This window comes from Plectropomus leopardus, chromosome 12, assembly GCF_008729295.1.
Source record: "Plectropomus leopardus isolate mb chromosome 12, YSFRI_Pleo_2.0, whole genome shotgun sequence".
Lineage (NCBI taxonomy): Eukaryota > Metazoa > Chordata > Actinopteri > Perciformes > Serranidae > Plectropomus > Plectropomus leopardus.
Genome location: NC_056474.1, coordinates 15406843 through 15424441, shown reverse-complemented (window position 1 = coordinate 15424441; position 17599 = coordinate 15406843). Strand labels below are relative to the sequence as shown.

Sequence of the window (17599 nt, the reverse complement as noted above, 5' to 3'; positions counted from 1 at the left end):
CGAGGAACTGAAATCCAGTCAGGTTACAGTATAAATGACAGCACAATAGAAACAGCTAGAAAGAAACATATTGTACTGCATCCTGATAATCCCTTTATCTAAAAGGGAACAATGCTACAGGAAACTCAGTACAGTCAATGTGTAACTTAATAGTGTTACTCGTCTGCTTAACAAAGTGTTCATGATTTCTTTACTGTTACTTTATGTCAACTTTAATTCTTGGTTGAGCTTTACTATTGGGATTCCAGAGTTTATCTTTAATTTGCAAGTTAGCTGTAGCTGATAAAATCTGCTAGAAACAATTGTTTTAGTTATACTGTACAGTTTGTGATAACTGTCCTGACTGCTATCCATTTTCCAAGATTTTACAATAGATAATACTATATATATATATATATATATATATATATTATATATATATATATATATATGTAAACCATATTTAAGGTGTCACATATTTCAGCCACAAATAATACAAAACCAAACATTTTGTGCAGCACATAGTAATTCCTTTTTTGTCAGCACCAGGTGACAATAGTGAACTTGCAAACAGTATTTTTTATTTAAGCAGATCAACTAGCATAAACTTACAGAGGCCCTGAAAGGGAAATGAGAAAAAACAAATTATGGTAATCTGTTTTACAATTTTGATCTTAAAGGAATACTTCACTTAAAAGTGAATAATTGTGAGTGCAACGCAGAGATGAGTGCAACGCCTTTTCCCTGTGAACACTGGGCAGTGTTTTGTGGACTAATCTTCACCCGACGTTCCACTGGCATCAGGGTGAATAGATAATGACTGAATTTTCATTTCTGGGTGAACTATCCCTTTGATCCCTTTGTTTTCTCTCCTGTTTATGACTTAAGAATAGCAGAAAATTGTTACTGGCTTTTTTTAACCATGAAAACAAGTGAAAAAATTGTCAGGTTGTAAAGCATTTGTTGTTTAACTAATTTAGCACCTCTACCCCATGTTTTATTTAGGTCTAAAAGCATTCATATTTTCTTCCAGGTGAACTTTAATTTCTTCATACACCCCAGTGCTGCCAAAACTTTTTTCACTTGTTCCCAGGTGAAAAAAAAGTAATTCATATGTTTCACAGATAAAACAGAAGATCATAAACCTTACTATCACCTGTTCTCACGTCATAAAAACAGTGGAAAAAATTATTTAAATCAGACTTAAAAAACGGATCAACAGAATTTTCTTCCTCTCTTGCCTCTAAGGGCATCTGTAACTAGTACACCACACATATTTTACTGTTAGAGCTACCGCTTTGGGCAAACATTAATGATTAACAACTTGTTGAAATTACTAACTGAATGTGTTCATCTCTATCTCCATGCCTTAAATACACACTCACACAGGTTTGTTATTTTATTTGTTGACTTATTTTGAATCAATGTGGTGAAGCTCCTTCAGACTGTAAGGTGCAAGGTGTTTGTAATATCTGTTTCTTTTTTAAATGTGCGTATAATAGAAATGACTAGAAATTCCATCGAGATGTCTTACCCGTAGTGACTTTTATGTGATACTTTTTTGCAAGATGTTTTGCACAGTTTACAATCAGGTTATGAAAAGACAATTCTTCACTATGTCTCCAAGAGCAGTCAGCAATCTGTCTTTTTATTTTTCACCCCATAAATTATTCCTCATCCACAGCATCATTAGCACCTACCCGTGTTAAACTGTAAAACAGAAATTTCCACTCCTTCAGGGAAACCTTTCCACTAGTCCTCAATTTCTCTGACATCTGCTAGCACCATCAAATTAAACCAGGCAAGTACCAAGAACCATGTTAAAATTAGACAGTGACCTTGGCCCCATGTTTCCTTCACAGGATGTGGGCAATAGGCAATTACAAATTTTGACGGTCTTATTAAACTAGAGCACAACCTGAGTAGGTGTTATTTTTCCCGTAATGATGGGGCTAATATTGGTCCTTGTGTTGTTAAAGCTACTGTGGAGGTAGTTATGAAGGCACCTTTAATGAAACCAATATTAAAAAAGCGATGGTCATGTCAGCGCTTCTGTTTTGAAAATGTTAAAACGCTTCTTTTTTGGTAGTTTACACTTTGGTTAACAACATATTAAATCTGTCCTTGGTGACACCGCAGTCTGCAGTATAGTAGTCATATGGAAGCACAGGCCCACTGACAAAGAAGGTATCTCTTTCACTGATTTAGTTGTACACAAACCACTTCATTGTGAATCCTGCTCAGATGCAAATGCAGTCCAACAGCCACAGATGGCGAATCAATGCCCACCTTATACTGACTCTGGCAAACACGACAGAAGGTATAAATCAAGGTGGAGTGCTTTGGATGGTTGCTCCCTCTTTGATGCAGGAAGCAGGTATAGATCATGCTTCCTTCTTTCTTCTTTTCAGAACTTACGCCTTTCTCCATATTCATATTAATTTCCATTCCTGGATATTTTCTGCTGCTACATTTACCCCAAAACTGAGCAGATTAAACTCTATAATCTGAATAAAATTAGCCTGGAAACATCTTAATTAGTTTCATATACAACACCAAGAGATAAAAAAAAAAAATAACAGGGCAGGAAAGCATGTTTAGGATTTCGCTGCAATTATGAGTGAGTGTGACGGGGGTTCAATGCCCGGCAGCAGTGCCTCCAGCTTGGCAGGACTCCACAGTGGGAAGCAAGATGGGGATCATGCTCGGTCAATGCAAAAGTGACTCATACTTATAAAGAGAAGGGAGATGGAGGATCTGTGCAGAAGGGGGTGAAACAACCTATACATGCTGTCCCAGTGAAAGCAGTGCCTGGCATGCGTATGTATTATGTGTAAGTACGCCCACCCCACATAAAAAACAAGGAAGTTGGAAACTGCAGGTTACTAAAGGATACTTTGCTGATTTTTAACTAGCTCTCTCTCTCTCTCTCTCTCTCTCTCTCTCTCTATTTTTCTCTCTAAGTCAGACTGAAATCCAATCAAACAGTAAAACTAGACAGTCATGATCAAGTATAGATTAAGATTCCTGCACTGTCTATATTTCTATTAAAATGTTTTCAGAAACATATTTTTCTGCCCTGTTAAGCTGAAATAGCGAGAATTTGTGAACAGGAAGGGAAATAAAAGATACAACAAATATTCGGTGAGTCCAAAAATACCAGTCTCCCATTTAATGTATATAAAGCTATTCACTACATTCACAGTAACATCAGAGTAGATCACATACATAAAATCAAACAGCTCTGAGCAAACGCTGCCTCAGTTGGTAAGATTTTAGCCACCTAAAAACAGGCCCAGCTAAAAAAAAAAATGATTTAAGCGCAAACTATAGTAAGAATATTTTCACCACTTTTTCTTGCCGTCAGACAGCCTTTTCCAACCAGCTGAAGCCGTTATCTCATAACAATCAGACTCCAATGACAAAAATAGTAATTTTACTTCACATAACATGGGAGTTGCTGGTCGACTTTTGCCGAGACTGGTTAGAGTCTAATGTAAAGCAGAGAAAACATATTTAAATTTATTAAAATAGCTTACATTTACTGTGATACTGATCTGATAAGTGGCTAAAACACATTTTGCTGCAGCCCCCATCCACAGAGGTACATTGCTTAGCTTCCGTCAGTAGATTTAGTTTTTCAAAGATGCCAGCAAAGCAACACAGTACACAAACTAAGAACAGCTGAAATGCCAGATACGTCGGACCTCTATGTCTTACTACATACCTTCACACGTTACAGTTACGACTAAAAATGACAACATATCTGCAATTCACATCAATTGCATGTTGTATACCCGAAACCGACTGATGTTAGTAGTGATGTCACAGTGATTCGGCCTATGGAGCAGCTCCACACTTAATACTTGATGACATTACCAGTGTGAGACTTACTCTGGTTTCTGGCTTTGAGAGCTCATGTTCACAAATACTGATTGAACTTTTCAAGGCCATGAAATTAACAATGCTGGGATTCTTTACTTAATGTCTACATATATAAATGATGTATTTCATGTTTGCATACAAATGTGAAATGTCAGAAAACCTCCCTTTGTTTGCTTTTGGCTAAGTCCATACAGACATGTTCTCGTTTCACTTCTTGTTTACTCAGAGACTCTGTCCCTTTAACTTGCAGTGCATAAATATTTCACTACAAGTTGAATAGACAAGCCAAAAAGTGCATGGGCCTGAAGCCAGAGAGAGAGGGGGTGAAAGGATGCAAATAGAAAACAGACAAATGACAGAAACAACAGCGCGGTCCACATAGTGCGAGCACTGGAGCGGAGCTGAGAGAATGTCACTCAGGTCACAGCGATTTGACAGATGAGCTTTGTTACTGGCTTTGTGTGACCTCGCCTTTCAACCCCTCTCGGCCTCAATGACACAAACAAACAAACACACACCTACATACACATACACTCAGAAGGGTACCTTGGGGACATATATGTGTACCCAGGAACACAGCACAAGCACACACTTCTAACCACATACATGCCCACTCAGTCACAACTTACAGAACACATCGCGTGACATGCAAGGCAAGGACAGCCTTTCCACATCAGCTGTGGCACAAGTAAAAATTCCTGACCCATACCTGCCAATGACTGTGGGCTCGAAATGTCAATAAAAAGGGTGACACTGCTTGTATAAGCTGTTATAGACTTGAAACGCTATTCTCACATGCCAGATTTCAGAAACAAATCCACACATACTTTCCTAATCAACTCAAATCTTATCCATAAACCTCAGTAACCATGTACAGACCTCTGACTTTCACTCACCCGTGACCACAAAACAGAATAAAACATATGACCCATCACGGCCGTAAACACTCTGACGCATCATTTGTCACACCTACACTGAGAATGCCACTCTGATGCAGCTCTGTGTTGCTCCAGGGAAAACCTTGAGAAGGGAAAGAAGTGGATAGGTGAAAAAAAATTTAAGACAGATAGATGGATGTATGGATGGGTGGCTCCTTAGGTAAATGGATTGGTGAATAATGAGAGTATTGTCAAAGTCTTCTTGCATCGCCAGGTTCTCAATAATCAATCCTCTTATTTGTCAGGTAAGCAGGGTCACTCACATCTCACCTGGACTTGTGTGGACTCCCTAGGTGATTTTTCTTAAACCATGCAACCATGTATATGTAATCGAGCAGCGATGCAAATACAAATGCAAGAAAGCCATGGCCGCAATGAAACACACAGTCTTTAAATTAATTAGCACACATCACCTTAGCAAAACCAGTGCAGTACAAGTATTGTCCTGTGAGTCTAATTAATCACGACTTTGGTTAGCAGCCAACGGAGCGGGAGGACAGCCCCCTTCTGTCCGAAACCTCCACAACATTGCTCCGGAGTGAACCCACATCCAGGGTTAACACAATTACCAGCATGTCCCCCTAACCATACATCCAGCACCACACCACAGGCACTGTAATTGTTGTTCCTCGAATTGCAGGGAAAAAATTAGAAAAAGCAGTAGAGGGAAAGGGGTGATTAATTTGCTGAAGGAGGAGGTCGATGGCGATGTAAATCACTGCATGTCAGCGCAATTTAATTTCCCGGATTCCCTCGGCCTTGTCTGCCACGCCAGCCTCGCTTGCTGATTGGTTAGCGCCAGGTCATAGCTGAAGAAGTCAAGGATTGAAGGGCACCATGCATAGCTTAATTACAGCACAGGACCCTGTGTGGGACCTGTGGACCCCTGCTTCCCTCCATGCTTGTTTGCATGTTCCCCTGAATACAGCCTATGAGGGATCAAGAGGACAGGTGACATGAAAGTCTGTGGCAACATCAGCTAACTCTTTATGAGCTGTCCTCATATGTCAGCTGTTCATACTTAGTTCTATTTTGGATTTTAACAAGCATATTGACGGACTCTCATTATGCGATACGAATAAAACTGCTCTCTTGATTTGGAAGGAACAAAAATAGTTATGTAGCTGAAGATTTCATCTGCTTATGATAATAAGGCAGCACTCAGTATGAAAGTGAAGCACAGCCAAAGCTTTGATGTGCTTGTTTTAAAATCTCTATCAGTAAAAAACACACCATCAAAAAACCTCAGCATGTTACCATCAAAACAGTTCCCCTGGTTCAAACTTCAAACCTCACCTGCTCTATTGGCTCTCCACATAATGCCCTCAAGGAGACTTTGTTTGCATTAAACAACATCAAAATGCCGACTGCAATCTATAATCCAATCCCCACCTTTTACACCCTGTTTTATTAGCAGGCTCAGCGGCTCTGACAACAGAGATGCTGCTCCTCTTTGTTGCTAAATAAGACCCATTCAGCAAAGGTTTACCCAGAGGGGTCAAGCATACAAAGGATGCTATTCCTGGGGAGCAATTAGCTTTCAGCCACACCAATATGAGGTCATGTCTCCTTTGGCTTTTATGACACTTCCTGTTCACACCTGGGTTACCACCTCCTGCCAGTCATTTACACTGTACACTCTGCATGTGTTTCTGCATATAAAGTAATAATTCTTACAGAGAGCAATTTCTACTTGAGTACAGCCACAACGGAGCGGATAAAAGAAGTAAAGTACATTCTGTGTTTTGTTTCTTCGCCTAGATAAAGACAAATTATTTTGAGAACCCTATTTTCATATCTGGGCAGCACTGACTCACACGCTATATGACTGTATGCTTTTGATCTAAAGTTTTGCATGAAATACCTCTAAAACTAATCCTAAAATAGAACATTTTATAGCAGAATATAATCACATTTATTCACATTGTTTGCAGTGCTACCACAATGCTGTATATCCTCAGTGTTTGCAGACACAAGTCAAAATCTCTACTCTCAGATAGGACTGGCAGAATAGGTTTTATAAGGCAATGTCACCATGGCTGGTGATTCAAAATATGAGTAGGACAGGTGAAATACAGGACATCGTTCAGTGACTTGCATAACAAAAGGGTATGGCTAAAATGTATGGATATTGTAAGTATATTTGTATTGTAAGTTTAGTGAATTTTAGAGTTGAATGCCTCTGAAACTTGAACTTTAAAATACTGGACTGGGTATTGGCAAATACGTAAGTCTATGCACTGCTCTGATAATACATCATTTGTAAACTTTAAAGTAGTTTCACACCTAGATATATTCTTCTTACACTCTAAAACAGTAGCTTACACAGCAAGTTGTGTGGTGAGGACACAGCCAATTACTGTTTCAGAGCACGAATAAGAACTGGCTTCCAGCAGATGGTGTAAAATTAGCTGTTAGCAATATTTCACAAATTTGGCAATTTCTATGGCATTAAGTGTATTTTTTCATGTTTTACAAATGATTTAATTAACATCCATATAGGCTTAGGCTAAGTATGAAACTTTTTTCTTTTCTTTTTTTTTTTTTTAAATGGTTTCAGATCAGTATCAGCCCATTTACAAGTCCGGGTGTCTGAATTGGTTTGGGGAAGAAAAAAAATGTATTTGAACAACACTTGTGAACTTACAATATAATAAACACTTAAAATAAAATCTACTTTAGAATTAAATAATATAGAACCATGTCCTATATCTTACAGAGGACCTTACAGTCTACAAAATGCAGACAACACACAATACATTGGCAGCAAAACAAGCTAATTTGCACCAGTCTCAAAGACTCTCAAAGCAGAGTCATTGAGGTGATATGAGACACTTGCACATGGGCATGCACACATCCACCCACACAAACATGCACATGCATGCCTGTGCATGTGCATTGCTACACATTCACACAGACACTCAAATAAAAACACATACACAAACTCAGGCATGCCGGGAGTCCTAATGACCTGTGCCGTGTGTTTGCGAGGGTGTAAGAGTGTGTTTTGAATTAGGAAGAGGAGAGGCAGAAGATGAACTAACGATGGCTGCTAATAATTACAGATCTGTAGTGTGGAGGAGTTAATGAGGAGCCAAAGCCTCCCATGATGCCCCAGTAATAATGAATGAGGAGTGAGGGAGAGGAGGGAGGGAGGGAGAGGGGGTGGTAGCTGTCAGTTTGAGAGGCTGCAATGCCCTTTGGTTTCTCTGCACTCTGGGCATGTCAACGAGAGAGGAGCCTTCCCAGAGGAGGCTTGTCTCCACACTAATGAAGATGTGACAGACCTCCGGTCCGTGACTTGCAGGGTGTAGGAATGAGAAGGAAGGAGGATGAGGAAGAGAGACAGCTAATATAAAATGAAAGGCAGTGAAAAGGTGAAAGGTTGCCATGTCCTTCAAAAAGAATGAGACAGCGTCAGATAAAAGCAAAACTGATTAGACTGATGGGTGATGGTTTTTTAGGATGCTTTGACTGATGTATATGTCAATAAAACATTCACTGGACACTTAAAACGCAGACAAAAACTTGATGAGCAGAAGAGACAGTTTCTCATGGCACTCAAGCAATAAATAAAACATTGAAAGTACTCACCAGAGAGCTGGTGTAGCTGGGATCAGAGGTGTCATCCTGTAGGTAGCGTGACAGGCCAAAGTCAGACACTTTACACACCAGGTTGCTGTTGACCAGAATGTTTCGTGCAGCCAGGTCACGGTGGACGTAGTTCATTTCTGAGAGATATTTCATCCCAGCTGAGATTCCACGCATCATCCCCACCAACTGAATCACTGTGAACTGACCATCGTTTTGCTAGAGGACAGAGAGAAAACAAATAAAAATGGTTATTTAGATATTATCTTTGGCACAATTAACATAAATGAGAATAGCTGGAGGATAGAGAGGTGTCAGAAAATGCTAATATTACTGCTTTTTAATGATAATGAGCTAATTATGTTGGTTCTTCACTGAATGGCAAAAAAAATATCTATGCTTAAAATGTTATTTTAAATACACGCAGTTTGAATTGGACTCTTTTTTTTTTTTAGGAAATATCAGTGCAGAAATAAATGTGCTATTTTCAGATGTATTTTATAGACAACATGTAGTCTTGATGTCTTCAGAGAGGCTGCCCAGTGGGACACTCCTCCAGAATTATAAAGACCTTGTAGTATATCATTATTGCTGCAGCCAGAGGCTACATGCACATAAAGTGGCAATGGGACAAGAGGTGTTGTCAGACCTGGTATGAGCGACCATTTTACAAAGGAAGTAATTATGTTCACTTATTTCAGATTGTTTTTTTCCCTGTACCTCTGTTTTAAATGTTTGCTGTTTACACTTTGCTGTTACAAAATCAACACCCTTAATTCCTTTTTTTGCCTTTCAAATCCTCCTAAAGGAATACTACACCACCCAAATGATAATTTGTTTATCAATTACTCACAGTTTTAAGCTAAATTTGTGAAGAAAATTTTGTTTTTCTTGCATCCCTTATGTGAACGAAGAATCCAAATACAGATCAAATTCTTGATGATTGCAAATACAAAGTTGTCCGTGTTTCACAACAACAATCTATGTCAACACATCCATTTACAAACCCTCATACCAGTATAACACAAGTCTCATTTATCCAGTTGTATACTTAATGCTTCCCACATGGGTGACCCTTTCTGACAGGGATCTGAACAAAAAGTTAAACTTATCTATACGCTCTTAAAAGCCAGACTCATATAAGCTTGCTGAAAACGGATGCTGGTCGTCTACCACTGCCTTGATCATCGTGTTGTTGTGTGACTTTGCAAAGACCAAAGTAACCCCTCAAAACACAAAAGTCACATAATAACAAACAATATTTCAGCAGTAGACCAGCAGCTCCCATGTTTAGCTGTGTAAAATTACTGTTTTTGTCAACGGAGTCTGGCTTTGAAGAGAGCTCAGATAAGTCTTGCTTTTAGTTTAGTTACCAGTTGGAAAGTACCTTCTGTTTGGCAAGGACTGAGCATACAACTGAATATACTGCACATGTTTTTATGAGAGTTTGTCAACACGTTTTATTTTTTTTTAAGACTATTTTTTGAGCTTTTATTGCCTTTAATAGACAGGACAGTTTAAGCGTGAAAGGGAGAGAGAGAGAGGAATCAACATGCAGCAAAGGGTTGAGTCAACACGTTTTCCTAATTTTTCTGTCGTTAAAGGTGGTGGCCCATGATTTCAGTTCAAGATTTTTTCCATTATTGGATTCCTCACCATGGAGACATGCAAATTAAACATTTTCCTCCAGACTTCAGTGTATGAGTAATTGATATACACATGGTCATTTAGGGGATGAAGTATTCCTTTAATATGGAAAAGAAAATTTTTCTTAGATAAGCAAATTAGATTCCTCAAGCCAATCTTGCTCATTGCAGGTGTTGGAGCATTGTTCCATCTGGGCATGCAGGCATCCATCTCTTCATCATCCGAGCATGGTGCCCCTACCCCTGTGCAAATGCTCTGAAGAGCAAGCTTTGAACCCCCGAAACACAGTAACAAATAAGAGGGTAAGGGAGATCGATGGAAACACAAGTCGGATGTGGCGGTTAGCAAAGCCAACTTCAAAGAGCCCCTTTAAACCCACCCTAGATCAAAGTGGAATACAACAGCAATCCATGAGATTGAAGGAGGAAAAAAGCGAGTTGAATATTGATTAAGCTGTATGTCCGCTCAATCCTGACTATAAAAGAAAGTGTGAAGAGTCCATTAAAAGCTCCAGGCATTAATAGAGAAATTAAAGGCTGATAGAGCTAGCTGGTGGAAATTTTCAAATTAAGAATGATTGAAATCGTGTTCATTGTGGTGAAACATATTCTCTGTTGGCACAAGATAGGTTTAGAAGGCCTGTTCTAATTTGTATTAGGAGCAATTCTTAGCATGGACTCCTTTTCCGGGACTGTTTAACAATTAATTTCCAATTAGCTTCTAATTTCCATTATGCAAGGTTCCTATTCAACTGAATAGTTCCTGAAAATGACTTTTGACTACCCCATACTACATGTATGTGTCCACAAAAATTACTCACCCTGAGGAATGAGTCAAGGGCACCATTCTCCATAAACTCTGTGACGATCATAACTGGACGGCTCTTTGTGACGACACCCTCCAGACGGATAATGTTGGGGTGGTCAAACTGGCCCATGATTGAAGCCTCAGACAGGAAATCCCGCCTCTGCTTCTCCACGTAACCTGCCTTCAGGGTCTTGATGGCTACATAGATCTCCCTCTTACCAGGAAGCTTCAAGCGGCCTTTGTAAACTTCCCCAAATTCACCTAGAGGGGGGATAGAGAGATGTGCACAGTGGTTGCTCTGTCAAACACAAATCTAGTGTGATCAAAAAGTGATCACACAATAGATAAGTAGAGTTGATGGAATCTAAATCTATTCATTTATCAAGCTTATTTACATCTCGTGTCCCTTGGCAGAAATTATAGATCTTCATTTAGTCTTCATCAAGCATGCTAAATGTTGTCCGATACTCTTCTAGTGTTGCTCCTTCATGATATTCTTAACAGTGTGGCTCCTCTGACTTATAATACTCATCTATCCTAAAAGCCAGCCAAGTGTCTTCTTATTCCCTAATCAAAGTATAGCAGGCAAGCACTATCTGGTAAATATCCACAACCCGTTTGATTAATTATCACCACCTTGGTGTCCTGCAGAGACACCACACAGTGAAATCAACAAAAACGGAAATCTTTAATTAGTTAGTCCCCTTGCATCCCTACCCTCATCCTCTCCCCGCCACCTCCTCACACCTAGCTTGCTGAGTAGGTCAGTCCTCAGGAGCTATTCAAGGCCCAGGCTCATTACCAGGGGTATTTTAGCCCCTGTTGAACCAACACATCTGGTATCAGCATGTCCTTCCTGCTGTAAAAATAGGTGTGTCCTGTCCAAAGGAGAAGGCATGACAGAGACATGTGGACATGCTAAGCTGCTACTTTTAGCCTCCAGATGCTCAGAATATACTTCAAACCAATGGGCTGCTAACTACCAGTTCATCAACTTTAGCAGACATTTTAAAAATGCACAACAGATAAATCAGGAATAGGGATATCAAGACTTAATCATTAATTGGTAAACTGCAGAGAATATTTTTGACTAGTTTCACATGTTTGTCCATTGATTCATTTTGTAACTCATCAGCTTACTGCACCGCTCACCACTCAGGTCTGGTGGGAGCTAACATTTGCCAGCGGTGTCACTCATTTGATGATTACAGCATGTAAAGCTGACCAAACAGTGTTGCTGTGGAAATATTATGCTCATCCTGCAGTCTCCTCCGAAGTAACCCTGGTGACTAAGTGGCTAAATTTTGAGCCACAAACCCCCTTTAGCATTGTTAACTGCCGTTAGGTCTGCCAGCGCCATTAGCGGTGCCAGTTTGGCTAGTGTGCTAACATAGTTAACAACGCTAAATGGGTTTTGTGGCTCAAAATGAAGCTGCTTGCTCACCAGGAGACGTAGGAGGAGACCAGAGGGTGGCCGCCATGTCTCTGCAGCAAGGCCGTCCCGCCGCTGGAACGCAAGCAGTTTCATTTTGAGCCGTGAAACCTTTTTTATAATTGTTATCTATTTTAGCACCACTGGCCATGCTAACATTACTTATGGCACTAACAGAGTTAACAGTAGTTACCAATGCTAAAGACCGTTTGCCTCAAAAAATGGAGCTGCTTACTTAGCAGGATGCTCTAGGAGGAGATCGAAGGGTGGGCTGTTGGGTCAGGACGGCATTACGGCTGGTGCACAGTGCAGAGCAGCAATGGCTAATGTTAGCTAACCAGTGGAGACTAGAGGGTCGGCAGTGGGCACTATGTTCCAATATGTTCACGTGACTAGCTGGCCTTCTGTCAGCAAAGCCAACAGAAAATAAAACAAAATGTCAAGACATTTACATACATCACAAAACATTAAAATTTCACTCCCTCTAATTGGATAGCATTAAAATTCACTGAGTCAATGGAGCACTAGACTAAAAGGAAAAGCAAACTTCATGTTATTTTTTTTCTTAAAAATTCAGCAGGTTAGTTACCAATTATAGGTGTCAACTTACTGAAAGCAAAATACACCAAAACTGACATCCATATTAAGAACAGAAAACAACAAGCCTCTACCTATTTTTCATGTACGGTCAATTAAAATGGCAAGGTAGAGCATGTTCGAGAGCAATACTAATAGGGCCCAAAAACAGAGAAGCACAGGGAATAGGCCGCAAGGCTTGAGTTATTTCTACTGCCATTAGGTCCCAGGGTAGCTGGCCTATATGCTGCTAGTGCTCTTGACATGGGCCCTTGACATGTTCCCATCTGATGTGGCTGCCAAGAGGGCTGAGCCTCACGACCTTGAACAGATGCATGGTAAACTTGTTTGGACACAAGCACACGTGTAACATACAGAAATACATGAGGATATAGTAGTCCACATTAACCTTTCCTTACGCATAAATACACATACATTCATATTTCTACATACCTGCACCGATGACCTCCTCGATCTTGACCGTGGAGACATCAATTTCCTTAGCGAATTCTCGCACAGCTTCGTTCGGGTCTTCGTAGGTAAAGGGATCAATGTAGATCTTCATCCCCGGGGAGCCTGAGAAGTGGGTCGGGCAGCCCAGTGGGGAGGGGCAGTTAGACATGTCGGCTCGCAAAGAGAGTTCTAGAACAACCAAAGTGCTAAATGAGCTTTCCAGAAGAAGACACTGTTCTTTGTTTTTTCTTCCTTTGGCTATTGTCTAGTGTCAACGACTGATTGCCCTAGAAGTCGTAGCCTAGATCACAGTGTGACACAGCATTTCTTACAATCACTACAAGCTCTTAACAGCTGTAAATGATGATAACTCCATTTGCTCTATGGTCCTCCTCAGAGACAGGCAAGAGCACTACAGTATGCAAATTGATATTCGCACATATTGCACATATTAAATAGTATATCGGTGGGTTATTGCAGGAGGAGCCTCTGTTATGAGTAGAGCAGACAACAAAATGGTGGTTTGATGATTCAGTTTTTAAAATGGGGAAGCGAACCGGAAAAAAAAAAAAAAAAACAGAGAGAAAGATGAAGGGAAAGATGAAGGGATGGGGGTATATAGAAAGAGTAAATGTAGACAGATTTTTTTTATCCTTTTATCCCTTACCCTAGCAGTCTCTGCACTTTGATAGTGGTAGAACCAATTTCCCCACAGCATCTCCCTATAGGAGCTCATAAAGAGATAAAACCACTGCGCTATCAACTAGCTCTTTATGCTGCTCTGCAATAGGTGACTCAGTTCACAGACTGGAGATGCCTGCAAACGGAGGACAGATTTTAAGCGTCGACAGGCCGTGTGGGGAAGGAGTGCCGAAAAACACTTGTAAACAAATTCAATACAAGCTGCCACATGATGGACATTACGGCGAGCGAGCAGACGTCAAATCATCATTTCTACACTGACACCCAAGGGCAGCCCTCTTTCTCAGAGCTGTTTAGTCAAAATCTTGGCAGCTATGATTGGAATAAACCCATCTCCATCAAGTCAATTTGTGCCTGCTTATTTGCATGAGCCACGTTGAGAGAGGGAGGGGTCTCGGGAGATGCGAGGAGGATAAGGTCTGGTCTTGGAGGGATCAAGGTGACTCACCTCGCTCTTGACTAGAAGCTGATTCTAGTTACCGCACTAATTGCCTTGAACCCTGCCTGTGTGAACGTAATTGCTCATTAGAGATTCCATACAGATTGGATTCAAGTTAATCCATCAGAGGGTTTACAGCTTTGCATTCCATAAAGTCGTTTCATTTACAAGTGTCGCCAAGCTGCTCGCACACAGCAGCACCACTGGGCGGGACTCAAAATCTCGGCAGGGAGCGTACACAACGACAAACATATGAGAGCACACAAGCACAAATCTCAAGCACACATGCGCACACACTACCTACACATACCCATTACTTTCAAATTCAGAGTCTTGAGGCCACGTTCATATATAATTTAAAATGCAAACAGTTTATCTCTCTCTCTCCCTGTGGTACAGCCCTGGTTAACTGGACTCATCTTTTTATGGCCATCAGATAAAAAATTGATTTCTGCTTAAATATTTTATAGGTCCTTCATTTGAGTGTATGAAGCAAATGTATCCAAACATCAATTCTATTTTTGCCAACATATAAAACAAAAAGCCTTTCGGGAGAGAATGCATGGCTGCTGCAATGACTCATGGGCATATAACACATAACTTCATACCTTTTTCAATTAAATTTAGCATAAATAGGAAAAATGGACAAACTCATAAATTTAATGAATTTGGATTCTAGATCTCAACAAATTCCCGAGGCTATGACATAATTGCTTTTGCGGTTGAGCGTATTTAGTTGACCTGAATTATAAATGACAGTTTACTGCACTGCACTTAACCATGTTATTTTCACCAATGTCCGGCATTTAGGCTGTTATTAGTCTGCCCTGCTCGTTTACTAAATGGCCCTAATGTATCCACAAATCAACCGTACGGCAGTAATGCTTAGATTAATCTATTACTGGCTTTGGGTAAAATCAAATTACTGGTCCAAGAACACAGAGTTTACTTATTGCCTAAAGACAAACAGCAATGTCTGTCAGTGAAACGGTAGTTAGATAAATGCTCATCGTTTTAAGTTAAAGGAATTCTTTCATATGTTAGTTCTCTCACCAAAGAAACATAATTTCTTCTAATTCCGTTTGCCTGGCAATATTTGTAATTAAGCAATTGCAGTATATAATAATTATATGTTTTATGTGATTATCCACTTTTGAAAAATCAACATACACAATTGCAGGACACTGTAAGCCTGTAGTCCCATTTCATGTCAGCCCGAGATGCACACTAATCTATTCTGTGGCTCTGTGAATATAATGAGTTTGAGTTTATTTCCTAAACACAAACTAATTATCCGTCGTTTGATGTCAGAAAATCATTTGTCAGACACACGCTGCAGCTTATTAGCATGGAAATCACAGTGGGGATCTAAAAATTGTGCGGGATTAACAGCCACATTTGTATAGATGTTAGTTTGGGTTTATCAGGCCTGTGGTGCCTTTTATAAGTCACTATGTGAAAGATATTATTCTGATCAGCAAAAAGGGTTTGACCTTTATGACTAAGGAGTCATTTATGTTCAACGTTAGATACAGAGACGGAAATGGAGATAGACGGAGCCTTTGTCCGTTTCCTGAAAGCTTATGGGTATGGACAAAATGGACCAGTACTAGTAGTACTGGATAATGTGGAGGCAGTGTAGCGTGAAATGGATGCATTTTTTTTGTTTTTTTTTGCTCAGTATATGAGCATATATGAGCCTTTAGGATGAAGGGTGATGAAAAGTGTCCTAACAGTGTACAGATGCTTACCAATTGTGTCAAACATGTACTCCACAGCCAACTTTCTAAATTCACATGAATGCAGTGTGCTGTGGCATCAAAAAAGAAGCAGCTGAAGTATAAACATATTTAGCATCTAACAATAACTAGATCTGTTGAATAGGTTTCCAAATCTCATTCAGTGTGAGTGCCAGATGCTAAAACAACAAACAACAGCTGAAGCTACAAAGCACCAAACAGGGTTCGAACATTAGCGATCTAAAGATGTGTTGGTAGTCATATGCAGAGAAGCATTAGGGCATGCAGTAAACATGCAGCGCTTAGAAATGTCTGTCTGTCTGTTAATTAGCTGGTGTTGACGAGTTGTTGATGTGTGGAAAAGCGTAACAGGGAATAGACGCACTGAGAAAAAAACTGTAAATGCTCAGATGCACTGAGGTGTGTATAATGTGCTGGGATGAACGCTCGTGGTGCTGATGATGCGATGATGTGTGCAATTAAAACAAAAAAAATAATGCATCCAAGCCACACAAGCAGCACTTGAATCATCTGTGGGAATGATGTGTGTGTTCATGCGTGTGTCCCAATCTGCTTGTCATGACATCCCACCCAGTGTTTGGTGTAACGTTAGAGGTCTCATTTTCATAACCACGACTTTGCAAGAGCTGCATAACTGAATTTACAGTGTGAACAGCATCCCTCTTGACGCCTGTCACATTAGGTGGGCTGGGAATGAGGAGACATCACCTGACGTGTGTGGCAACAGCTGGAACAGTAGGCAGCTGGGTGAAAGCCGGCAACACACTTTTTTGGAGATTCACCCAAAACAATTGGCTGAGCCATGCCATTTAATTGTTGCGTTGAATACTGTAATTACAAAACTGCCAGTCAAATCTTGAGAGAAAAGAATACAACAATGCATCATGGGGTTGGGGGGGGTGGGGGGATTACTTCATGAGTGTTGGCGGTGTGAGGGTTGAAGGAATAAACCTATGAATAGGATCCCTTATCAGCGTTTTATTTCCTCTCCACTTCATATTGCCTATTTGATGATTAGGGCTGCAAGCGTCTCTGATCTTTTGTTTATTTTCACCACTCATGTTAATTGCATTTGGTTTTTCCAAAAGATAGCCGGTGACAAAACTGACTCTTCAGCCCACAGCAGGTTTAATGAGCCCCCGGCTGGCACTGCTGGAGCTTTGACACAAAGTAACTGTGTTGAAACGCTTTGCTGTGTCAGGCTCAACAAAACTCTATCCCCTCCAGTGAGCCCCTTTTCAGACTGCTAGGTCGGCAGTACACAGGCCTTTCATTTGAGGTACAAATCTCATACACACCCCTTTTGTCTGTATGTGTGTGTAGGGTGTTATATGTGTGTCCCTCCAGGCTCCTTTCCCTCATCAGTCGGTGCCAGGGGAGTGCTTGAAAC

At 40.4% G+C, this 17599-nt stretch overlaps 1 protein-coding gene across 3 annotated transcripts in view; it reads right to left on the bottom strand.

The window, feature by feature from the left end:
• The window catches only part of LOC121950962 (ephrin type-B receptor 1-B), a 195700-nt gene that overhangs the window by 19795 nt on the left and 158306 nt on the right, over positions 1 to 17599 (bottom strand). For 2 of the 3 annotated variants that reach the window (XM_042497107.1, XM_042497106.1), the window contains exons 10-12: positions 13309 to 13497; positions 10861 to 11108; positions 8397 to 8612 (exon numbers count right to left, since the gene is read on the bottom strand). In XM_042497107.1, the coding sequence (XP_042353041.1) occupies positions 8397 to 8612; positions 10861 to 11108; positions 13309 to 13497 (653 nt within the window). The remainder of the gene's footprint in view (positions 1 to 8396; positions 8613 to 10860; positions 11109 to 13308; positions 13498 to 17599) is intronic. The other variant, XM_042497108.1, reaches the window with a different exon arrangement.